The sequence below is a fragment of the Amblyomma mixtum genome, chromosome 1 (assembly GCF_055824585.1).
Source record: "Amblyomma mixtum isolate Tamu chromosome 1, ASM5582458v1, whole genome shotgun sequence".
Classification (NCBI taxonomy): domain Eukaryota; kingdom Metazoa; phylum Arthropoda; class Arachnida; order Ixodida; family Ixodidae; genus Amblyomma; species Amblyomma mixtum.
The window spans coordinates 318,737,240-318,764,138 of NC_143012.1; the positions used below are offsets into that span (position 1 = coordinate 318,737,240).

Genomic DNA, 26,899 nt, shown 5'->3' on the forward strand with positions numbered 1-26,899 from the left:
GTAATCGCCGGGCGATCACACGCGCTCTCACATTCGGTTGTAAATTTCGCGCACAGTGCTGAGCGGTGATCACTCTTAAGCTCTGAACAAGTATTCATCCTTTCGGCAAAAATACCGGTCCATGAAAAGCAAGCTTTCTGGGAATGCTCCACTTTTAATCTATGCAGTTTGGAAATAATTATGCGCTCCACAGAGAGAGTTACATGGTGAACTGATCGAAAGAATAAGAATGCTCGGAGGGCTGACCGCGGTTTGTTGACACATTCGTGCTGATGCGGGCAATCTGAAGGAGGCGAGTAAATGAGGTGGTTGAACGATTTTGCAGAACCAACGCATACTATGCGTGCTCACACGAGGTTTTTGTGCCGTCCGAGAGCTCATTATCCACAGCGGAAGCCGGATAAGAGTCTTGTAGTTGGGCACCAGCGCGCCGGCGCCGTCAAATCCCAAACACCGGCGATGGCGGAGTGGTCACGTGACCAAATATGGCGGCGCCCAAGCTCCCGTGCCGTAAAGCGTCTATCTAAAGTAAATTATTTGCGTTGAAAAACGTTGGAGTGATTATTTGGTAATTCTAGACAGATTCTCTACCCCTAGACCACGCACACACTTTTTTTATTGCATGTTTGGACAGTTTACATTTGGTCACAAACATATTACGTTCTGCACTTCACTCTCATCTATCAGGAGCGGACATGCGTTCCGCTCACATGAGAAACTCAGAGCCGTTGCAAGGAACACAACGGCCCCGTCAAATACATAACTTCGTCTCCAAAAAATACTTAAGCGGCGTAAAATGTGTAATGAGTAGGCCAGGCAGACACGTTAAGACCTGTCAAAAGCCTGAGCAAACGCGAGGAGATTTACCTCCGTAGCCTACAGACTGAGACATTCCACAGCCATAGCGGATTACATACCGTAAACACGGATTCCATCGAACCAGAACTCAGTTTTTGCGGGGATAAAGCACACCTGTACCATATGATTTCGGCTTACCAAAAAAAAAAAACAAAGCCGTTGATATTACAACGCAGCCTACGCGGGAGGGATGAGAGGTGGCAGTGTCTAGCTCTGAAGAAGGACGTCAGTGTCTTCTTATCGAACGAGCAAGGGCAGCAGCTTACGCCAATTAGTCCCGCACTAAGGACACCACACTTCTCTTCCTCAATCTCAATCTCTACCCGTACTACAATACATATTTTCATCGTCCCTACTTTATTCCTTGCCTTACGGCGCGCAGGAAGAGAGAAAAAAACGTCTCGTAGTAGAGAGCTCCAGAATAATTTCGACCAGAATAATTTCGACACTTAAGCCTTTTGCATTTCGCCTCCATCGAAATACGGACGCAGCATTAGTATTGCCATCTTCGAAAAGAGTGGCCGTCGGATGTTTGAGGCCTGAAGAGGAGGAATCAAAAAACGGCAAGACTCAAGCGCTACCGCCTCTTTGAAGCCCTAGGGTAAGAGCGGAGAAATAGAATTCATTAAATAAAAACGAAAGGCTCAGTGACTGTCTCACTTCTCAGTGATGATGATAAAGCTGTATTTCGTCAACGCTCAGTTAATTGTCAGATCCTCGAGTGGTGTCAAGTTTTCTCCTCTCCTTCATCTTGACCTTGAGGATCTGTGAAGTGGCATGCTGCGACTTCCAAAGCCCCACGCGCGGCCCTTGTTTGGGTTTAAGGTTCCGAGCTGGTCACCGTATCCTCACACTCTGCTTGGTTAGAGGGGCCCGTGGGAGCTGGGTCCTCAGGACATTCGTATAGTGGATGAGCTATATCGGCCTTGGGAGGGTCACAGACTCGGCATGTTCAAGAATATGGTTTGGTTTGGTTTATGGGGTTTAACGTCCCAAAGCGACTCAGGCTATGAGGGACGCCGTAGTGGAGGGCTCCGGAAATTCCGACCACCTGGGGTTCTTTAACGTGCACTGACATCGCGCAGTACACGGGCCTCTAGAATTTCCATAACTACAGCGCAAACGACAAGACAAAGACGAAGAAGGGACACCACACAGCGCTGACTCACAACTCTCTGTGTGGTGTCCCTTCTTCATCTCTGTCCTGTCGTTTGCGCTGTAGTTATGGATCATCGAAAACACCAACTCGCCCAACAAATGCTTTTGTCGAACTCTAGAATTTCTCCTCCAAGGAAATTCAACGGCCGCGGCCGGGATCGAACCCGCGTCTTTCGGGTCTCACCGAGCACCATAACCACTGAGCCACCGCGTCTGCTGAGGAATATGATCCGGGATAAAACGGTGGACCTATTATAGGGATGGGGTAGAGTATCTGTCTGGAGTGGCCTCCATGTTAACTTCTCGAGTTTGGAGAGAGATTTGTCGGAGGGTGGGTAGTAGTACATTCTATCATTTCGATAGTACATTGTTATTTCGAGGTAGTAACCATATGCTTCCTAGCCGATCTCAGGCTTGGGCAGCCCACTGCCCGGCATAATCGTAGGCTGCTTCATTCCCAGGATGGGAGGAATGCGCAGGTACCCACGTAACTTCGATTTGGCGGTCTAGATTATTTATCTTTCTAATAATGCTGCTGGCTGTATAATTGAGCCTGCCGTCCACAAAATTTCGAATCGCAGTGTTTTAATCGCTAAACACATGTTTACCCCGGTGGATGTGAGAAAAGTAGAGCTGAGGGTGGAGCAGTAATATGGGAAAGCGCTCCATTGTTTTTATTGATCAATGGGAATTTAAACATGCACCAATAGGGCGCCACAACTGATCAATTCTGCCCGTTCAGTCCTGGTGTTTTCGGTACCAGGAAAACAGAAGAAATTTTGCTGTTGTGCTCCATCTTCATCAGGTCTCGCACAGCCTGAGAAAAACTGGAAAGCATGCGAGCGTCGATGTTGTTTTTTTTTGGCGCCTAAGCAACTGTCTGCTCTTGTGAAGAATGTTAAGTCTACGAACAAAGAACTACACGGCTGCTTGGAAAGGCATGGTGGTTGTTTTGTTCCTTGACAGGAAGTGTTAGTTTATTATTCTTCGCTACTATTTTAAGGCGAAAGCCTTTAATGGCTCATACGGCCGTGACCAAGACGTGTTAGCAAGTTTGTCCGCGTTTCAGATTGGTCGAAATGGTCGTGACGTCACTGCACGCTAATTTTGACGGGTATCCTCCGAAATATGCGTGTCAGTTACTGCGCAATTTCCTTTCCTCAAATACAATTTTCGACTGGTGTCCACCGAGATATGTGAGACAGTTACTGCGTAATTTCCTTTCCTCAAATACAATTTTCATTTTCTTCATTACGGCCCCTCTTTCCTCTTTCACTCCCACTTCCTCCCTTCCTGTACGGTGCTTCCAAGATGACAGATAGGATAGGATAGGAAAACTTTTAATGTCCAACAGAAAGAGGGTAGCCAGAGGGCTACCCGCCTAGACGACGGCCGAAAGGTCTTGACTCTCGGCGGCGGCCTCGGCCAGTCGGACGAGTTGTAACTGAGTCGCCGGGCCGGAGCTCAGTAGTAAGGTCTCCCATTGATCTTTGGTGTTTATACCTCGTCCCTCCCGGGGAGCATGAGGACATTCCCATAGTATGTGGTCCAAGGTGGCCCTAAGTTCGCAGTTTGCGCATTTTTCTGAAAATTGCCCTGGGCACATAAGACTCCAGAGGGCCGGGTTTGGAAAGGTGTAAGTTTGTAACCGGCGCCAGTTGATGGCTTGGTATCTGGACAAGGATCTATCCGCTGGAGGAAGTCTAGCTCGTTGCAAACGATGGTGTTGTGTAATTTCTCTGTAGGTCACCATGCGATCCCTGTCTGTAAAGAGCACCTCGCTCGGGTCCGCCCGGAAAGAAAAGCCTCGGGTGAACTCGTGGGCCGTCTCATTACCAGGCAGGGATGCATGTGCTGGTGTCCAGACTAGTGTAATTTTCCGGTCTATTACATGACGGCTTAGAATTGTATTCGTTAGAGGGGAGACCCGGCCCCTGCTGAAATTTAGTATGGCAACTTTGGAGTCACTGATGATGTATCTCGCTTTTGTGCCTACACAAGCCAGTGCTATGGCAGCTTCCTCTGCAGTCTCTGGGTTACCCGAGAGTATGGAAGCACTTATTTTGAGGAGTTGTTTATTATTGACGACCGCGACGGTCATCGTGTTCTTACCATACTCAGCGGCATCCACGTAGACCACGTCCTCGTCTTTGTAGGAGCGGAAGCGTTTCTCTAGCGCCTCTGCCCGCTTGGCCCGGCGCACTGAGTGATGAATAGGACGCATATTTCTGGGTATAATGGGGGTACAACTATATTGTCTCGAATTTTTCCGAGCATGTCAACTTTGGCCCATCCGTATACCCTGGAAGAAATTACGGAAGCAGTGAGAAGGTCCCAAATCGAACGCTTAGCCGGGACCACAACCGGCAGGGCCATTCTAGAAAAACTCAATCTGAGCCGAGATAACAGAACAACCGTCCAAGATGACAGAGAATTACTGCGCCAAAAAGCGTTGCGTTCAAAGGGCAACGCATCGCGCCGAACGGGTGGTGGCGTTCCGTGGACTCCCTGGCAGCGCTACAACACGCTGTCGCGTTCCACTCTTATAGGCAAAGATTAAGCGTCATTAATTGGCAGTTAGTGCACCAGCAAAATGTGAAGTGAACAATCGCGTAGCAGAATGCAGCCCTCAGGCTTTCGCCTTTCACCACTTTAGCCGCTAAAGTTCCTCGTAATTTGTTTAGTAAGACCCACATCAGCCACACAGGCCAATGTTTCAATGAAGCATTAAAGGAGTATGATTAGACCGTCACACATGTTCCCATCTCAGGCCATGTAGGAAAGAACAGCAGAGGATGAAAAGTACAAGGATTGCATCTTGATAGGCAGAAAGCATAACTGAAATAATTGGAGCACATAAAATACCGCGACTCGTTAACTAAGGAATTACAATTGAAGCACATATGATAGCCATGCTTGATGTCCAATGTATTATCGCACCCTCTGCAGCGCTGTCCCAAACAAAAAAATGTAACCTTTACTGTGAATGTTGACACGTGCCAGTCGTCAATATAGCACTCATCGCGCATGCGCATTGTTTTTCGAATTTCTTCCTCCCCTGTGGTATTTGTATCGGCTGGCCAACTGATAAAGATTTCAATAGCGAGTCAGAGCTAGGTCGTGTCTTCCTCGCTGTGTCCCATCAGCTGCGATAATACTATGGGATGGAGTGACTTCAGTTCGTCGGTACAAATCGGTCGCATATTTGGAGCCATTTATTATAGCGCATTGATCCTATGTAACTCTTTTATTCCAATCTCCTGTAGTCTGCAATACGCACGAAATATTAAAAGGGAGCTGTTACTTACTGTGGCTAGGTACAAGACGAGAATGGAAAAGAAATGCCTTCATGGGAACACGCAAAACTCAAGTGGATCTTGAATGGTTTTGTTCAGGAAACCACTGCGAAGAATGTTTCCTTGCGTTCAGACATAGAAAATAGCTAGGATGCATGTTGTATTTGTTTTTAATAATGACAGCATTTCTCAAGGCAACGCTTCCAAGTCTGCTGTTGTCCCTCTAGGATTTTACAGAGTGATTGTATGCGCCTCTCCACTGCCGACTGTATTTTGCCAGGATGGGGCCTCAACAGCTTGGCTGGGAGCAAACAAGAAACATTTTGGTTGTGGAGATGCAGCTGCTTTATCCCGGGAACGGTATACACCAGAAGCATTATTTTTGCCCTGTATTTCATACAGATGCCGGGGAGTCTACTACAGCAGAATTGTGGAAACTCATTGAGGGAAGTTTGCTCCACAGTATGTGCATTACCAACTTGTGACTAAAAATTCCGTATGTCAAATAAATACTTCTTTAAATTAAAATGAAAGATGCTATAAACTATAATTTTATCACAGCACAAAGCAAACAGAGAGCAATAGAATGTTTCCAATGTGACAACAGTAACACAGTCCCGAAAAAATGGTCTCAAACATAGGCTAAAATGCATGGTTAGTATGGGCATACCTTGTACCCTTAAAGTTACTTATTTAATCCATCAGTGCCTCCGAAATGTTTATCAATTTCGAATTTTTAATTTTTCCCTCACCTGTGCCTCCTCTTCCACGTCGTTCACGCTGCCGTTTACGCTGCCCACATATTTTCGCTCATACCTGTAAACTAAGCGCTTCCCTTAGAAGTTTTGCTACATCTGTCTAAGCGCCACATGAACTGTTGATGGCAATGCACGAAAGTGGCCATTGCTATCAACAATGTTGCACCAACCACATCATGGAGACAGAAAAAGCCCCATGTATGGCGACGCATGCTAACTGCCTACTCGAGGAACACGATTTTTTTTTAACATCTTTATTGTGGTTTGCGTAATAAAACTGAGGGAGAGCAGGCAAAAAGTGTATGAACACCTGACGACGGCCTACCCACCCTGTTGAGACTTTAATTTTCGAAACACGCGCCTTAGCGACACAAGGACACTGTTTTTTTTTTTGCTATATTTTAATAAAAATTATAGAAACTGCTCCAGCCACATGTGCAGCAAAGATTGTCTTTTCTAGCTGTTTAGAAATTATAGAAAGACAGAGCAACGTACGTCTCAATCCATTTGAGCTGCGTAGCACCGTGTTGCCCTCTATGTGTCGTTGGGAATACCGAGGCGTCCTGTATCGACCTTTAGTCACGAGAGGGCAAGGCTAGCGGGAAGCATCCAAAATATTTCTCCGCGCCTCTTCCACAGGGGGCGCTAGTGTACGTTTCAGGCGGCTGCTAGCTCCAGTGCTGCAGATACTAAATGCCGCTCCTTCAAAAGACAAATCAAAAAGACTAAGAGTTTCACTGCTAGTGAACTCTGCAGGTAGTGAGATTTCCGAAGACCGCTCCCTCTAAGTTGAGAAAAGCTACAAAATATTAGTTAGAAACCTTTCGTTCTAAACTCTGACTGGGTCGGTAAGTTCTGTGCGGAAAGATGATGTTGACTTATAGCATGATGCTATTGTGGCCTGGCGAAGGGAACCAGCGTGACCCCTTACCGTATTGTTTTTTGGAAAACATCAGTCGCGCTTCTTCAGAGAGCGTCATGATCTGCTAATTCTTTGATAACTACCCATGACATAGTCGCAATTTCTCTTTGAGAACGATTGTACGTGCATTAAATACGTAGATAGCCCTACAGCTAACTGTCGGCTATATTTTCAGAATATTTGTTTTCTTTTAACGCCCGAAAACTGGGGCTGCGTACAATTATTTTACACAAACTGCTGCGTCATTGTGCGTGCGCCCAGGCGTTCCTTCAGACATTTGCATACAAGCATGACATGCCCCAGTGCTTATCGCACGCCCTTGATCTCAGCACTCTTAATGAAAGCTGTTCGACACTTTCTTTGTTACCTGAAACAATTTGTTATTTAGCATCCAGAATGCGTCCTTGACACTTTTAAGGTTGATATTTTTGACGACCTATTCCGCGATAATGGGACAAAAGCCTTTTCTTTTCCTTGAAAGTATTGGTACGTACATAGGTGTATGTGTGTTTCGCGCAGTAACCGTTTCAAACTGAATAAAGTTGATGACAACTTGTTTGTGCTTCACAGAGAGTTTGTCGCTATCGAAAATGCCAAGCTGCTGTTAGGCATTTGTAATCCGGTATCTACCAGAAAAAGGGCTTCAAGTGCTGCATTTCAATTATACACGTTTTCACTTCGTTAAGGTTTATACCTATTCAGAATTTTCAGCAGAAGTATTTCACATCTATTTAGTAACTACCTTACATCTCTACACTGATGCTTGCCGAGGGGTCAGTTTTATTTGCTTGTATACGCGTCCTCCCGTCTGTATAGGAGGGCACTGAAGAAAAGTTGCATAAAGGTGGCTAGTTGGAATTTGATCATTAATACAAACTGTGCCTAAAATCTACAAAGAATGAAAACGGTGTTCGCAGTGCACCCGGATATTATCGTTTTATCGTTTGTTTCCGCTTCCCGCCTTGTTTAGGAACTGTTTCCTTTAATACACATCATGGAAGTCGTACTCGACTATCTACGTTTGCACCTTTCGCCGTGGTGTCTGTTTGCTTTAAGCCAGCTTCGACAAAGATAATTTTCTAGTTCTGATTTTTCTTTTTTTTACAAGGAATGGCGCTTCAAGAATCTCCTCAAAAGAAATTTTAGAATAATTTATTCTAAAAAGTACGCAGTCTTCTGAACACATGACAGCTGCTCAGTTTCGTCAACCTCAGTTTCGTGAGTACCGCAGCGGTGGCCTAGTGGTTTGAGCATCCGCCTCCATGCGAGAGGTGTGGAGTTCGATCCCCGGTGCCGCAGTGTACCCACTGGTGATACAATGGGTAGAAGCTTTCCCCTAGTCCGGTGCTCGTCTTCTTTAGGGTGAACTGCTTGGTAAATGGGTCTCTGACCCCACCTTGAGAAGAAGGGAGAAAAACCTTGGGGCATGGCTCTCTCTGGCCACGGATGCCATTCGCCTTGGTCGGCAATTTGACCACATCCTTGTATTTGCTTTTGGCTCAGGCAGCACTGTTGCATTGTTTCCACGCTTACAACATTGATTGCACGCGCATAGTTTGGAATCGTGCGCTCGTGATAAGCGAAATTGCAAACTGTAATTTAAGTTATTATATCGGGTGCGTCAGCGAACACTTCCAAACTTTCAAAATGTACGGAGCTCGAAATACTGACAATCGTTTGAAGAAAAAACTGTCAGCCGCGGCGGACGTCAGCTCCTATAAAAATATCACAATAAGGTAATTGTTTTCCTAAATTAATAATTTATCTCGTAATTAACTGTTGCAGGGAAAGGATAGTCATCGCCAGCCGACGTTGCGGTCGTTCAGAGCTTCTACATCTCAGGCTCTCAGTTGACGTTTTGTGAGGAAAAAAAAACCGCTGCAGAGCGTTCGCTAATGACTTTTCTTTCGCATCAAAAGTTTTTACGGTGTCCTATTGTCAGTTACTTCAAATTGAGCTTTTGGTGCATATTAACCAGCTGCCTAATTATTCTCCTTTTATGGGAGCTGATGTCCGCCATGGCTGACAGTTTTTTCGTCAAAAAGATCTTATTTCTGTGCTTATATTTAGGAGTTTTTGAACGTTTTCGCTGAAATATCTCATACAAGTGTCGCGTTAATATATTTATGGGTTCGGATGTCGTCGAAGCTGGCAGTGGCGCTGACGGAGCGCCCCCGCTAGGCCAGCAGCCATTAAATCCTCTCACAGCCATCTGCCACCATGTAAGATTTTGTGGGTAGCGCGGGCTATCCACATCAAACCAGTCCCGGAGCTTCGGAGCCTGTTGTCCGCCGAGATCGTCTGAGGAGTGGGGGGTGGTTCTCATCTACCGGCATCGTCCCAGGTCGACTTGTATAGACCAGACGATCTCCCCCACCCGTTCCCTAGCCCCGGCAAAAAGACACCAAGACCAAAGAAAACGTTGACTGGCCCGATACTACCAAGTACTGACCCGACGACCACATGAACTAAAATGGCGCCTCCGCCCATGCCGTTAGGTACGCACATAGGCCCCGGCGTTGCCTCCTCGCGGCTCTGCAGATTTCGTGGGTCAGGCTTCATCCACTCATTATCCGCTCATCTCTTTCATCGTGGCGGCAAGCACTTCACTTTTTCTCTACAACCATTCAGACACACCCATCGTCATGCCCTGTATCTCACCGACTGCGAAAGTCTTCCTCGTTCGTGATCGGGAAGATCGCTCGGTGGCCTCCGGTCGTATTTCAACTACGAATGCGATGAAGTTGGCAGTGGCGCGAGCGCTTGGTCAGCAACCATTAAAACATCCCATAGACACCTGTGATTATGTCTCTTCTTTCTGCTTGCCGCCACGTAACAATATGTTTAGAGCGCAGGTAACTTAATTGTTTCCTTAACATGTTTCATAATGTTTTCCTTCGCTTGCGTCGCCAAGAGATGAGCTCTTCTGTTAGCCAGTCCATGAAAGACAGCATCGACTTTTGTTGAGCTAAATGTCATCATGGAGGCTCGAGATGTCATATCTTGAGGAGCCTAAATAACGCATTTTCATAAGGGCCCAATGGGCACGTGACAACAAGTTTTTCGGTTCTCTGACGTTACCCTAGCAAGTTCAGCCCGTGATAAAATCTTCAGACTATTACTTTAACTCGGCCTATGCATGGCTGTACATGCGGTGACTCACAAATTTTTTCATTTCTTTCATTCATCTGTTTTATCATTTTATTCCAAATGTGACACTCTTAGCATAGGGATCTTGGATGTACAAGCATAAATACGTATAACATTGCCGTTAGTGGCTGTCTTGCACCTTATGCAGTGTCGGTGTATGTGTGATCAATCACGATTCCTTAGCGGAGGATACCCACCATGCCGATCACAAATAATTCGAGTTCTCCTTTTCTTCCTTATTGTTGAAACTTCTGATAATCTTTATACTGATGACTAATAATACAGGCGGGAATCATTCGACCCCCCACTTCTGTAAAGAACACTGAGGACAGCCCCACCCAGTTTTCTGTTCTCAGTAATAATTGTTTTTATGGCTCTTTGTGGATATGTTCGATATTTGTACGGCAGCAGAAAATGCATTTAATGCAGAGGCAAACTGCAAGCTCTCTCATATACACAAAAAGGACTCCGTGATCGCCGTTTTTAAGTGTACAGGCGGTGTAGCCTAGCCTCTGGGATCCGCACAAAAATGAGTCAACGAACCACTCTTGACTGTGAAGTCGACCGGTGTCGACAGTGCATCTGTTTCATGTTTAGCCTCTTTCTAGCTAGAATTGGGCAGCCTATCGATACAGGCCAACTTGGATTGATCCTCAGTGTCCCGTTAATGCAAGTCAAAAGAGCGGATTTCACAAGAAGGATTTAGCGCTGTCTCCTCCCGGGCTCGGAGAAAGTGGCAGTATTTTATTTCGCACGCATGCACGCACGCACGCGTGCACGTGCGCACGCATGCACGCGCCCACACATGCGCACAAAACCCTCCCTCCCTTCCTCTCCACCACTCGAACAGCACTTGCACTTACCTCAAACTATCCATTCTTGAAAATATTCAACGCCGACCGAAACCGGGCGTTTGACATGCAATGCCGCCTTCCACTCGCGCCATCGAGTTTAACTGTTAGTAGCCAACAAAATGCTTTTCGAATTTGGAGGTTAGGCAGTAAGCCTGTGGACTAGAGAATAGTGCACAGAGTCAAGCCTCCGACAACCTCGTTAAATAAAACATGCGTACTAACACCTCAGTTGCAGGGGCAGATGTGTCGAGCATTGACTCGATAACATCGGGCACCTTTAGACACACTTGATTCGCAATGCACGATTAAGTTAGCCTTTTGGCCACCAGTCCAGTTAACTGCAGAGTGACACTGCGTTACTCCAGCCGTGCTTCTCATTGGCTGTTGATTTTAGCAATATAGGCTTTGAGCGCACATGACAGAAGGTGCACTCAAAGAAAGGTGAAGTTCACAAAGACGCTTGCATGGCCAGCTAGTGGCATTTTTTCGCATGGGGCTCACTCTTTGGATTAGAGAAACATTTATTGAGCTGAAAAAAATTCGTGTGGTTGTCCGCGGTTGTCGGTCACATCTTCAGTAATGTCAGCCGTAGATCGAGATCGGTTCAAGGAGTGGTCGTCTGCCCTTAAACCATGGCTCCGCTGGCATTTGTAGAGTTTTGAGCAAGCTGCTCCACACCTATTTGGTCCTCGGATCACCATCAGCAAGCACGGGATGCGAGAGGAAGACACGTCCAAAATGGTGAGACACTCGGTGGTAAGCAGAGTCACATGCAGCTTGCCATACCGGTGTCTTAACTAGGCTGAAGAACACCAAGCAGAGACCATCGTAAACAAATCATACAAGACTGCGCTGAAGCTACCGCAGAGCACGTCAACTGAGAAGCGTCTCTCCTTGGGGATCCAGAACACCTTTGGGGAGTTCAGGGCGGCACAGCTAGGCTCTCAAAAACACAGACTGATGCAGACAACGACTGGACTAGTGCTCTTGAAGAGACTTCGCTACAATGAACAGGCGCGGGGCTCACTGAAAAATATCTTTATATGTCGTTGAAGAGCATGGTTGAGTGAGGCTACTTTCTGCATATATCCTTTTTAGCACAGCATAAAATAGAGAAGTTTTGCTTCCGGCGACGCCTTTCTGGACGGATGCGAAGCCTGTACAGAGAGATAATCTGCGTAGGATTTAATTTTTAAGCACCAAATTTTTTCAGCGATCAACTTTTTTGGTTTGGTTTGTGGCGTGTCAAATTGTTAATTAGTGCCGAAAATGCTTGGTACGCTTTTTGTGAGGCCGTGTACAGGAGGAAAACAAATAAGGCGCAACCTATAAACAACCCATTCTGCTTTTCGTGCACCCTACGCCACTGATTGGTCACATCTTACGGACGTACAACCTCCATAGCTCGTTATCGGCGGCCATCTACGCTGAGTTCGAGTGTCTCTCCGGGAGACAACATTTCACGTTTTGGACCTGCAATCAGTGACCACACAGACCCATAATTCTGCTGTCACTATAGCTAAGCATTACCGACCACTTCGTGCTCTTCGGCCACGTCAGCGTAATGACCGCCTCTTGACGATAAGGAATAGGGCCGCCCACACGAGGAAACTGTTGTCGGGTGGACAAAAGGCTGGTCTCGCACGCAACCATGCTGAATTGTAGCTCAGCTTTTAAGGGAACACGGCATCAAGTTTAACTACAGTGGCGCGAGCACCGGGCACCTATGTTGCCCCTTTCTGAATTCTTGACTGGTTACGAGATGGGATATGAATGCCGCCAGTTAATGATGGTACGGCACCTGAGTGAACAGAGCTCAGTCTCATTCCACCCAGAAAAGGATTACAGGTGACTTAAAAGGGGCGGTTCTCAGACCTTCTTGTTCACTGTCCCCCTGAAGAATGCGATAAATCTTGAAATTAAGGGTTGCATCACGTGTTCTTCCTAGTGACCCATGAAGATTACTCCAACTAAGAGCTAAGAAATAAACCAGTAGTGTCCATTTAGGAATGTTGTGTTAGCGGACGCAAACTGCGTCAGCAGCTTCGGGGTTCTTTGCTTTCTGAACCAATTCTTATATTTATTATTTGTTCATTTCCACTTCTGCGCAGACGTTGTCACCCTGCTTGTAAAGTTCCGGTTGTGAGCATCGAAATGCGAAGCACTCATTTATTTTTCTCGTCACTATACGCCCCACGTCATGCACCGAACTTGAAACAAAGTTTACAAATTATAGGTAAAAAGAGAGAGCAGCAGCAGTGCAATGATGTCGACACCCACTGCAGCGAATTTTTTTTAATCTTAGTTTTTCCACCCCACAGCCTGTGTCGGGGAGAAAGCATCATGACTGATGTCATACAGGCGGTATTGAATTGCTATCACATTTTCATTGTTATTTAGTGTCTGCGAACTTCGTTAAACTATGCGGGGAATGTCGCAGAAAAGTCATTAGACGAAAGCTTTAAATACGCTTAGCGAGTGTTCAGAGACGCAAGTTGATAAAAAAAAAACTCTGAACGCTAGTAATAGGGGGAAGGCATTGAATTTATCTAGCAGATGATGCTAAGAAAAGAACAATGAAATGTACAGCCAACTAAAATACCCTGCGATCGCCGCCGACAAACTGCAATTTGCCCCGCACTTGCGCGGTAAGCAATTTGCCCCTCTCGTGGACAGCCACGCGGGGTGTCTAGGGACGAGTGACGACAATTGTTTTGTAACAGGTATTTCCCGATCTCATGGTGACGAATGCCCTTGCTTTGGCCCAACAGTGACGACCTACAAAGAGGTGTTATGTAAGCGAGATTGCTTGTTTCCTCCCATTCTTCATGATAATTGTCTCGGCCCCAAAGCTGTTGTCCACGTGCTTGACAAATGGTGCGGTCCCTTCTCATCGCGTCCCGATAAGGACAGAAAAATACTAACGAAGCGTAAGATGGTGCCGTACATAAAATATAAGCTACGTTTTTGTTAATCGTTACCGCCTTCGTTGATTGATAAATCTACTGATTGATTATTTCGCTGAGAAGCCCTAATTGATGTTCATCGTCCATAATTAAAGCGATTCAGAGAAATGATCAATCAGTTTCCAAGCAAGCTGCCACGACCAAGGATTAAGCCTCTAGAAGGTCCGATTGCATGTTTTCTTGAAAGCACCTGATCACTCATTTGAGGGAAAGGCCCGATTGCAGGCCAGGAAATAGTGATAAGTTTAGCACCGCTAACGAAATGAAATAGAACTGCGGGACACGCTTGAATTATCTGATGTAAGTTCAGCTAGTTCTTCAGATAACTGCGACACTAACTTCGCGCGTTAAGGCAACGAAACTACAAGCGACGGCTATCTGTAGCTATGGCCGAAGCAGTTGAACTCCTGCTTTGAAAAGCATTTTATCTTTGCTCCTTGAATATACCGGGTGTCCCAGCTAAATGTAACCAAACTTTTAAATAAGGCGAAGTGTCCTAGTCCAGTGAAATTAACTCAGGGTTGTTCACAGTCGCGTGGCCTAGTCTCGAGTATTTTTTTCGCTCTTCAAAGTTAATTACTTAGTTAAGTTTAATTACCTAGCTTTTTAATTATTGACTTCAGGAAGAAAGTGTCAATGCGAAAGTTTTAGATCACCCCGAAAAATCGCTAGTAGTGCTGTTTCCGTCAAGTTACGATTTACGTAGCTTCATTTATTGGCCTTAAAAGAAAGTTGCCACGTGACCAGCTGCTCGCTCACTTCTCTGCCCCAATCTGCACCCAAAGTCTCATCGAGGAGAGGACTTTAGAAAAAACGGATTTTATTCTTTAAGGTGCGTCTTGGGACGTTGAAGTGGCAGAGTTGTCATGTGGAAGCTTTTTCTTATTGTGGGGGCTATGGTTAAAGGCCGGTAAAAAAACTACTTCACGTAAATATTACTTTGTTGCAAATGTGTCAGTAAGCTGTTTCTCAAAGCGATCTACAACTTTTCCATTGACACTATGCTCCTCAAGTCACTAATTAAACACTTAGTTAATTAAGCATGACTAATTATTCAACCTTGAAGAACGAAAAATATACCGCACACTAGGTCACGCGACTCTAAACAACCCTCATTTGGTTTCAGACGGCGAGGACACCCGGTGTTTTTTAAAAACTTGGATACATTTAGCTGGGACACCTGGTAGAATGAAGCTTAACATAAAGCCGTTGTTTTAACCATGCTGCTTTATTTCTCTGAAATTAAATGCACTCTTGAAACATTTCTGTTGATCATAAGGTTTGAGCACTATGTGGAGACGTTAGGAGAAGGAAAGGAAGATAGTTTAGTTTAGGGGGGTTTAAAGTCCCAAAGCAACCTAGGCTACGAGGGACGCTGTAGTGAAGGGCTCCGGAAATTTCGACCACCTGAGGTTTGTTAACGTGCACTGACATCGCACAATACACGGGCCTCTAGAATTTCGCCTCCATCGAAATTCGACCGCCGTGGCTGGGATCGAACCCACGTCTATCGGGTCGGCAGCTGAGCGCCATAACCACTGGGACACCGCTGCGAGGAAAGGAAGATAGAATCGGCGTTAGCTGCCAAAATTATAGTGATTTTACGCTATGACTACAGTGAAAACATGCATTTGAGCTACGCCATAGTGGCATGTTTTAGATATTGAGATGCGTCGTAACTCATGTATTTTGCCTAATGCCAACTCTCCGAAGCCAATGGATGCCCTTTTTTCAATCCCAGAACATGTCCTGAAATTCCTATCACATCAGTACTGGTCAAGTCAAACGTGCAAAAAATTCTGGCAAAAAAGAGAAATTTGGAGCGCGAAATTATCACCTGAGCTTAAACAGCTTCTTCCTGCAAAGCATATGGTCGCAACAAGATGTAAAAGAAAATGACGCCGATGCAAATCCACCAGTTTATTTTCACTGGCCGTGAACATTTATTTACAGTCAAACAAAAGAGCCGCATACAGGATCTTCACAGATTGGCGATCGGTTAAAACGCCATCGACCTGATCGCTGAACAAGCATGGCGAATAAACCGCCAGGCGATAAGCACCGAAATCCAACACTTTCAACAATAGACAGGAGGTAAACCTTTCATGCAAACTGCACAATTTAAATTCCCGTGGTTTTGAGAGTCGCGATTTGGTGAGGCTAATATCTGTTGACTTTCTTTCAGTTGGGCTTTCATTACGTTTTGGTTCTTTTTCGAGGAAAGTTCGCACGTCTTGAGCTTGTTTTCATAATTTCTTGCGAAGTGTACTTCTAGGTGCCACGGTCATTGCAAGGAGATTGACCAATCAATATTTACAGTAATACACACACGTATGTCCTACTTCGGCCACATATTCTCACTAATAGCATTTTCTATGATGGTGTCTTGGGATTGTGGTGAAACAGTACCATTGTGTAGTATTCTTATGTCCTGCCTTCCACACAGAAAACATTTTCTTATTCGCATTCTACACTCAAGGTCCGTGGTGTGCTACCGACAAGTAAGATTTCTTTTTTAGATAAATGCTGTTGTTGCACGTTATGCCTTTGTTTCCGTTTTAATCGATCTACATGGTTGTGATCAGATCGCAAAGAAACACGCATTGCTTCCGTTTGCCAGAAGTTCTTCTTAGAAGTTGGTTTCGTTTCGTTTCTGCTTCTATACATATGTCATAGATATGCATGTTGGTAGCTAAAAAGCAAATGGCAACATTAGTTTGCTAGTGCACTTCGTGTGGAACATAATTGTCGAGTTGGGAATAAAGTACCAGATATGTATCAGAGCTTTAACGCAAGTTTGGTAGGGTAACTTTTGAAATTTGCTTGCTAACAAACCCGAGCATAACTTCTATTTTACAGCTTTTTATATGGAAGTCATGTGCCAGTATTTATATAGCACGTTTCCTAGACGAGCAGTAAAATTAATTACCGAAAAAATATCTCGTCACAAGCTTACGGAAATATACCTGTCTTCATAGGACCGAGTGAAGGTATTAGACTAAGAATCTTTGGTTTCTGCACTTCCCGAGCCTGAAATAGGCTGCGACACTGAACATTTGCCTTGCTGGCGCATTTAGTGACTCCCTTAGACTGTCGTTCGTGTTTCGTCGCCCTTGACGCTCGCGGATTATTGATTCGCCCGTCCTTTATCGTTGTGCACAAGGCGCTACGGGCACTCTGCATATATATCGACACGTGGCAACGCGGGACACGCGACTGTATCATATACGAGCACGCCGGTGTGGGCATCGTTCTATAGCATTCGGAACAAAAGTATCATGCAGTAAGGCAGAACAGACTGCAAAATGAGAGAGGCAACGTTTCGCACGACCTGGAACTCAGAGCAAGAACAAGAAGAGGGGAGACATCTGCACAGGTTCACAGGCCCAACGAGGCTTGTTTACGGTGGTCCGAGCTCAAGGTACGCCTCTCGAGTTCCCTTCATTAGTTCACCCTATTAACGTTATTTTTTTTTATTATCTCTTGCAACACCTTTCGGGCAACGTAGTTAGGCTTACCAGGCTTAGGCAGGCCTAACGAGGCCCGCCGGCCGACGCATGACTCGCGAAGGGGAGGAGCCCGGGAAGGAGGGTGAGGATTTAGTGAGAGAGGGAGTGGATCTCAGGAAGGATGGAATAAGGAGGGAATACAACCAGCTAGGTGTCGCGTTGTTCGCCGTGTTTTCTCTTTTTTTTTCTTGTTTTTCTTCCCGCGGTCTTCGTGATTGACGGGTAGTGGGTCTGGGCGCGGCTTTCGGGGGCAGAAGTCAGGGAAGTAGGTTCATCGAGGGGAGGGCGTGTGAGTCCCCTCTGCGCGTGCGCATTAGTTGGAGCTCCTCTTCCAGCGCTCGCCCGCGTCGACATCGCCGCCGTAGATGCCGCGCTTGCCCAGGCCGAAGTTGTACCTGCGCTTCATGAAGTCTTCCAGCTTGGACTTCTTGTCCCGCTTGCCGAGCCCGAAGCTGAAGCGGTGCCGCTCTCGCTTCTCCTGGTCGAAGGGCGCGTACTCGCGCTCGTGTCCGCCCCTGCGCTTGCCCAGACCGAAGCCGTAGCGCAGGGGTTCGCGGTGGCCGCGCTTCTCCAGGTACCCTCTGGACGCCTCGGCCACCATCGCGTCGTCTTCCTCATCTTCATCGATGTCCGGCTCGACCGGCGACTCGTCGGCCATCATGAGCAGGGGAGACCGCTTGCCCAGGCCGAAGCCGTACAGCGGTGCGGCGGCGGCGCGCTTGTCGCTGGCGTGGTGCTGGAGGGGAAGGACGCCCGCGCCGCCAGCGCCGACGCCGGGGCCCATGGCTTGCTCGTCGGCACTGCACCGCTCGCTGGCTCCGAGCACCAGCAGAAGCCACAAGGCCAGACTGGCCGCCAGGGCGGGTCTCACCGGCTGCGACGCGCTGCTGGCGAGCCTCCTGCGACATACGGGAGAGCGCACTTGTCAAACACCGCCATATACAAAGTCAAATGATGCTTTACAGCCTCACCTGAAGAACGCTTTTAATATTTTTATTTATACACACTATCGGTCCCATCGGGACCAAGATAGGAGTGGTGTACAAGCATCAAAGGAATAAACACAGGCCAGTATGGTAAAATTCACTGAATGCGGTCAATAAAATTTGCCACGTCTATGCACTACTGTTTCAAATATGCTGGCGGAAAGGCAGAAACTTCTCTCCAGCTTGTGCGTTGACAGCCCGGTTTGGAAGATTATTCGAGTCCGATGCCTCGTCAGGAAACACGGACTATTTGAAGCAGTCTTAAAAATATCTCTCTCCTTGGACGTGTTGAGCATCCTTATTACGGCTTATGGCACAGAAAAACTGAATTTACTGGGAGCGTTGTGCTGGAAGGCTAGTATGCAATCCAGTTGAGACGGAAGCATTCAGGCAGCCGCATAATGAGTGTGCTGCTCAATGTTTCATCAAATATAAACAATCACAAGTAAAGACAAGACACGGCATGACAATTACTTCATAATTTGAGTAGGTAAAAAAAAAAATGTTTACAGGAGAGTTTAAAAATTTCTGGCCAGGGTTAATATTCTTGGCATGGATATGCAAATACAAGTAATTTCTCACCGTATACATAGCTGGGCGTTAGAGGCATACATTTTTATAACTTTTAAAGATAAAATATAAAGATAAAGTCACTGTGAGCAGCCTATCTTCTTACAGCATGTCTTACTGTGCGCACGGAAGCGCTAGACAAGCGAAAGCTCAAAATTCTTGCCGCTGGTATTTGGGCAACAGTCGCTGTATACACGGCACGAAAAGGGCTCGACAATTTATTTCACTTACACGTCGGGCCTCAAGTATAGCCTCACGCCAGCATGTATGTAATAAGTAACCAGGTAACCATGAACTTCGGAAGGCGACCCGTAAACATTATTTCAAAGTTCATTTTCTCATAAAGGTTGCAATCTCGGCGGCTCATATGGAAAATGATGTGGTGATAGCATTCCTCATCCACCATATTAATCGACGTGTCATTAAGTACAGGCAGGAACAGTGCTTGTAGAGTGGCAGTACAAACGAAGGAACGGTCTACGTTGATTACAAATTAACGTGGCAATTTGATCAGGACGATAACGTGAACAGTTTTGGGTGTTACGCTGCATAAATCAAGCTCGGAAGTACGATGCTCGCGCATGATCGCAGGGCCTGAAATATAGCTAGATTTAAATTTAGCTCGCACCCTTTATAAACACCGGCCAATAAAGGCAGTGGCAGTGGACTTTCAAACAATGCACGCAGCCACATAAACCAGGATTATTGTCTTTTTCCAGTCCTCGAAAGTTTCCGATTTCATAATGAAGCTCAACAAATTTATTCGATGACTCGGCTTGAATGCCTTCAAAATCTTTTACTTCACCATGACGCACATGTGCAGACAAAGGAATAATCTACGTACGATTTAAATCGAAACCCGCCGATATTTGATTCGCAGGACGTAGAAGAAACACAAATGTACTCTAATCAACATACTGGCTACGCATATAATAAATATGCCCCTTAGCGAAAAAGAGGATGTGCTAAAAATGCATTTCAAACGTATTGTATTAATTTCATATTTATTTCGCATTTTTTTGTCCCTAGGCTTAAACTGCAATACGAATGCTTTCTAAGTATACTAGGAATAATATTTTAAACGTTCTTAAAAATACCTGGAAAGTACATTTTTGCCCGCTTAGCATATTTATAAGGCATTAAAAATATAATAAAAATATACATTAGAAATATACTAAAAATATACATTTAATACATTAAAAATGTGTTTACTCGGGCTTAAAAAAAGTCTACTCGGCGGCTCCATGGAATGACACGGGTGAATTCTTCAACTGGAGAACAAATCGTACACGGGTATTTATTATTAATCAACAGGAGGCTGATATTATAAGGTCACGTGATTGAATGGGAACGGCAGATACCTACACACAGCATACCAAGACGACAGTGACACAGCACAACAAATCCTACGACAAGCGATATGCTTGGCTTGCGGTATATATACCCAGCGAAAGCGACGCACTATTTTGCACGGTGAGGCATTTTTTTGCGCAAATACTGTGGGCTGCGAAATTATCGCAGAAGTACCCTACTGGTCGCGTTCGAATCTGGGGTTAATTCAGAACGGAATTGCTAGTTGAAACTTGCGTCAGGCCCAGGTCAGGAGTCGAACTGTCAACCAACAGATACATGGGCGTGTAAGGGAGCCGGTCTGTCCTGCCAGACGGGGTCCTTTCCGCTGGCGTATTCGGACCCAGAAGTACCCAAGGCGCTTTTGCTGGTATAATGCTATCACGTTCTCACACGGAAATGTCGAATGACATTGAGTGGAATGGCATTCGGACTCGACGGACTGCCACGGTGCTGCACGACACTTTCGAAACGCATTCGAAAGCCTCAGCTCGTTTTCAGTGTACAGCGACGACGACGACGGCGGTCACACTCGTCCGACAACGACAGTATATATCACGCTGAACAACAGCATGTAATTATAATGAAATATCTAGTTTACTATAATATGATTCTAGAGGGACACGTTTTTCAGGCCAACGACACCGACGAATTCGGTCGGTGGACGGTCAGCCTTGTCAGCGGCTGAGCGAGAGCACGGTGATGAGGCGGCGGTGTGTATATGCTCGCGCTTCTAAATGAGCGAAACGAACGGCTGTATTTCACGTGTGCACACCTGAATACTCACCAGCGATAAGCGCTTGCCAAATCAATTTCAATCGACGACGGCTCTGTTCCCTTCCGCGACGGCTAGGCCCAGCGAGTTCGCAGGGTTGGATCTGTGATTTCGGCGGTTGTGAAGAGCAAATCACAAGCTTTAGGGTATGCAAATGGTCGCCAGGTGTAGTTTTGGCAACAGTGACCTGAAATCAACTATTGCTTACATCGCAGGGCACGCGTACGATGAACGGGAATCGCCGGTGTGACCCAGACTGCCGAACCGTGCTTTACGGCCAGCAGCAGTCGTCGCCGTCGCTAGCTTGTGGATAACAAGTTAGGCCGTTTCAGTTAAAGCGAACAGTCGCCAGACATACTTCTGGATAAAGTAGTTTAAAAAAAAGTACTGGTCACGTCGGAGAAAGCCGGGACAAGAAGCGAGAAGCGCCAGTCCTGCGCGATGCCAACAACCCGGCTTTCTCAGGCGTGCGATCGCATCATCGCTTCCCACACATTGTCGCACTGCGTCAACTAGCACGAGTACAACCAGTAAAAAAGAAAACAGATGTTTTATAGAACGAAAGCGCAGATTGCGTTTTATGTTATGTAAACAAGCGATGTAAACAACAGTATGAGTGCAGTCGTCCTCATCGGCGCACTCCCGGGGAAATTTCATGCTGACGCGGTTAATATTCATTGGCGTAATATCTTCAAGCACTCCCTTAGAACACGTGTAGCATCGTTAGATGACATTCGGCTGGAAGGTATTCGAAGCGCCCGTGTAGCAGGGGTATAAGTGGTGATCACCTTCCTGCTAGAAGTTACCATAAACGAAAGGATGACAAGAAAGGGAAAGTTTTCACTCTTCGCTGAAACGTCATTTCGAGCCCTAGATTGTTCCACGGTAGCTTGAAGTGTAATGCAAATATGTTTACGCGGACAACCCATTTGTTAGAATTTAAATATATTTCAGACGGATTTATTGCGTATTTACGAAAGTACACTTTAAATAGATGGCCAGCACCAAAATGCGATGTCTCGAAACTCGATTTTGAGCATTAGATTGTTCAACGACAGCTTGTAGTGCGCTGCAAACATGCTAATGCGGACTGCCAATTTGCTAGAATTTCAGTGTTCTTTGGACGAATTAATTGCGTATTTACGGAAGTACACTTTAAATACATTGACGACACGCAAATGCCATTTCCCGAAACGCGATTTCGAGCACTCGACTGTTCAACGGCAGCTAGAAGTGTGCAAAGACGTTTAAAAGGACTGCCCGTTTGTTAGAATTGAAGTATATTTCGGATGAATTAATTTCATATTTACGAAAGTTCACTTTTAATACATTGACAAGATGCTAAAACTGCATACATATACGTTTACAAGGGCTGCCCGTTTTCTAGAATTGAAGTATACTTTCGATGAATTAATTTCATATTTCTGAAAATACACTTTTAATACACTGACAAGATGCTAAAACTGCATACATATTTTTTCACGTATTTGAAAAGTACTCGAAGTATGCTTTAAGTAAGGTATTTTTGGCACATTTTAAAAATATATTTCGAATACCAAGCATGAAATTTCAGAAACGTATTTCCGACATATTTTTAGTGCATTCATGAATACAAAATATGTTTCAAATACATTTTAAATAGTCCACCGTATATTCCAAACGTATTAGTTTTTGCTAAGGGGCGCAATAGGAAGTTTCTCCAAATGTTTAGTGCTGTTAGGCTTAACACCCATAAATAGAGCTTCGAATGAATGTTACTGCTCTATATATGACACAGAAGAAAAAAGAGGACTTGGCGTGCTCTTTCACTAAGCAACGCAATTTATACGACAAAAAGACAAAAATGCTCTCCCAAAAGTCGATGGTGTGATTGAGCTAGTCTGAAAACTTAAGCGCATGAGAGAGTGTGGATTGTACGTGTTTATGGCTATGCCTAATAGGGCTTGGACTTTCTTATCGTGTTTCTTCTTCGCATAAGCACTGCGAGCGGCGACCGGAGGTTCCTTTCAGTGATGGGCGGAAAAATGCCTAACGCCGGGGGACCCCTTCTAATGAATAAGCAGTCCGATAAGTATAGGTTGGCGTGAAAAGCGCGAAACGCTGTATCATTCATTTTACGGAGCGGTGGACGCGCACAAAAGTGCGCGTGCTTGAGTTTCGAGAGCGGCCACGACAGGCGTATAACGGCTTCGCGTCGGCTATTGTAATCTCGAGCGAGGCTCCAAGAAGTAAGAAACTGCAGTGAACCACCGCGTTACGCGGGCTCAGATAAAATGAGAACGAAAAGATAGGAATTGATGGAGAAAACGACCGCACCACACGGTAGGGTAAAAATACTACTTTTAAGGGCTTCTGGTATCTTTGTCATTTGCTGAGGTAAAAGGGAACTGCTTACAGGGCCGAGAGTGAATGCTTCGCGAAGGTTCATTCGCATGCGGCGATACAAGCTGCACCCATTCATCAGCGCTGGTTTTGGGCGACCTCCGAACGCTGGAAGCCGACCATTTGGCGCGTTCGTCTAACCTCTCTCCATATGCAATTGGCCATCTGTTTTCCACGCCGCCTGGGCTGCCCGTACTGAGCGCACCATTTATTCCACGGGTACCGTGGCAACCATCAGAGGGTGAACTCAAAGTGCCTATGACAAGGAAATGCGGCAAGTAATGGATACGCAGCCTCTAAGAACTTTTCGCGGGAGGTGCCATGTCCTCAATTTCAGCTGTTCTTAAATATATGACAATTCACATCCGCGTTTTCAGTCGTCATTATTCCTCTTTATCACGCAAGGGGCTGGAAATTGAAGTTAAATAAAATTCATATTTGGGGATTCGAGCCCCTTGTTTAAAGGCATATAGCGATTATGCAAAACGCCCTCAAGAGTAATTGCTTAAGCCAGTGCCGCAGTGTTCAAAAATCATTATAGCAAATGCTTCTGCACATTGCGATGGACGCAGAAATATGCGAGTTAAATACAGTACAGAGCCAACCAAAGTTCCACCAAGATTTATGCACCAGCAATCATTCAGGCATCCAATAATATTCCGACGAATTCGTTGCTCACAAATTGTTTTTTTTTTTACACTGTCACGTGGCACCATCGCAGATAGCACCTAAACATCATTGAAGGTTGTTTGTTGGTATTTTGAGGTGTAATTAAATGGTTGGTTTATTGGGGTTTAACGTCCCAAAGTGACTCAGGCTATGAGAGACGCCGTAGTGGAGGGCTCCGGAAATTTCGACCACATGGGGTTCTTTAACGTGCACTGACATCGCACAGTACACGGGCCTCTAGAACCTCGCCTCCATCGAAATTCAGCCGCCGCAGCCGGGATCGAACCCGCGTCTTTCGGGTCAGCAGCCGAGCGCCGTAACCACTGAGCCACCGCGGCGGGACTGTAATGAAATGATTTGAAATACAATTCATTGTGGTTGGCAATGGACGGTGAAGCGCCTAAAAGCTAATAATTTGACGTTACAGAAACAACGATCTTTTCGGCTGTTAATTGTTATACGTTTATACGTCAGGTAAAGAAATTTGGCTTCTCAAACGTGGCCTATGGCTTCGCCCTCTAACTGAGCGGGGAGTGTGACGAACCGGGACCAAATATTTCAGAAAGGATTGTACAGGAGCTGAGAGAATGGGAACTGAACTTTACACATCATGCTGTCACCGTTCGCGCCACTCATAGCCGAAACGAGGAGCCATGATGCGTTCGCACCTTTGTATGCCGGATGGTGTCATTGATACAGTCAAAGAAAGCCTCCCTTTTTGTACTAGGCGACGCTGGAGTTAGGAACGTTGTAGTGTGATCTGCGTTTATCCGCGCTAGTAACTTTTGTGAGAGTAATGTGATATTTGAGTTATTTAACGTCTCTTGCCATATTAAGTGGCACATCCTCAACTTAAATGGTAACAAGGCAATATGAGCTTAGAAATCTAGAATACGCTTTATCCTGACAAATACGGCATTGGCATCAGCTGGAAAAATGAAGAACTACACCTAGACCTCTAAAGAAGGCTCATTTTGTAAAGGAGTAGCTGTATTAAATGTTCGAAACGAATTCTGAGATCAATGGACGTTACGATCACCATGTCTGCGGATTTGGTATCAGCTCTGGTAATCAACTGGCTGGCGGGGAGCGTCTGTTGGCTCCTGCTGTGCAGAGTCGGAGCTTATGTCGCAGACTGAAGAATGGCTTGAACTTTTGGAAATCCAGTTAAAACTTTTCGCTTTTTTTCGTTGAAATTCGAAATACTCAGTGTTTACTAAATATTAAATGAAAATTAAGCTAATTTGTAAAAAAAGAAAGCCCTGAATTGCCTATTGACTGGCGTCGAAGAATATAACTTGAGCATGGTTTTCACGTCAGGAGCCAGTACGCCTCCAACTTATAGTTGACGTGAGACGGCGCAGCCCGCGTGAGCAGTGCGTATTGGGATATGAGTACGAACACGATCATTTCCCAATAACTTCGCCCTCCCTCAGAGGCAAATGTTCGCACGTTGTAGCCTTTCTAGAGGAAGCCCGTGCATTGCAGTATCCGGCTAGCGAAAAATCGTTAAGTGTTTGTTTTTTTTTCCGAAAGGAACCGGAAAGGACAGAAAACTTCTCCCAGAAAACTTCTCCCTTGTTCCAGCAGTAGCTGTTAGACCGGCATATCACTGAAATACTGCATCCGACCCCACACCTTCAAATCGGTGCACTCCGACAAACTACGCATGCGCGAAAAGGGAAAACGTACGCCCCGACAGATTGCACACTCGCGAGAAGACGAAAATAAAAGAAAGGAAGAGCGCATATGGTAGGAGAGATGAGCTCCGGTCTCGTCTGTCTACCGACGCCGTAGATGCGCCGAAAGCAACGCCTTCGGGGGAAAACCAACTTGAAAAAAAAAAAAAAGAAGATTGAGATTGAAAAAAAAAAAAGATGCCTTCTGATCGGAAAGACGGGCGTTCGCCATTTCTATCTTGCTACCATCGAGAACGCAAAAAATTGCAGAAACTGCAATATATGTACTAGTATGCGTAGAATGCAAGTGCGTCTCGTGCGTTGGTGCATGTGCACCGAGACACGGTATACCAGCAACGCCTCTGCAACACGGCGTTTGCTGCCTGGGGACAAGTCACGCTGGTCCCGCAGTTTCTGCCAAATAGGCCCAAGCCACGCGAAAAATTTGGTCGTGAGGAAAATAAACACAGTAGCGCCGTCTCAACGGACATCTCAGCTATTAGGGAAGGGTAAGATGCGAAAGAATGTCGCCTCCGTCGAAACGCCGAGGCCACGGCCAGAATTTTATCAGGCATTCTCTAGCTCATTAACCGAGCACAGTAACCAATGAACCACCGCGGTAATCCGCCGCCTTGAGCCATGTATAGAGTAAATGCTTTTGATTTAAAAGAGTAGAAAACTGAGCTAGTGGGTTCATACTTCTGGATGGGTACAGCAGGAACAACAAAACGCGGACGCAGAAAGAAACACACAGAACGATGACGGAGCTGACTGTCAACTAAAAATTTATTGGAAAACGCGCTTTTTGTTTCCTTGTCAAAATTGTCTTGCTTTTCTTCTCCTGTGGGGTTCACTCCGGTAAGAAATTCCTTTTCTTGATAAAGCTATTAATGGTGCGCTAACACACTGCTGTCTTCTTTCCCGTATCACCCATGTTTCAAGGATTTCACGTGCTACTTGGTCTGCAGACCTTTACATGACTTGCACTTCATGCAACTTGGGCTCACACTTGCGTGC

At 45.8% G+C, this 26,899-nt stretch overlaps 2 protein-coding genes across 10 annotated transcripts in view; one reads left to right on the plus strand and one right to left on the minus strand.

The window, feature by feature from the left end:
* The window catches only part of LOC149372623 (uncharacterized), a 517,038-nt gene that overhangs the window by 227,378 nt on the left and 262,761 nt on the right, over nucleotides 1-26,899 (plus strand). The gene's annotated exons all lie outside the window — the stretch shown is intronic.
* The window catches only part of LOC149372627 (uncharacterized), a 116,484-nt gene continuing 105,452 nt past the window's right edge, over nucleotides 15,868-26,899 (minus strand). The window contains exon 2 of the mRNA XM_089567172.1: nucleotides 15,868-18,370. Within this exon, the coding sequence (XP_089423298.1) occupies nucleotides 17,785-18,370 (586 nt within the window). The 3' untranslated portion in view covers nucleotides 15,868-17,784. The remainder of the gene's footprint in view (nucleotides 18,371-26,899) is intronic.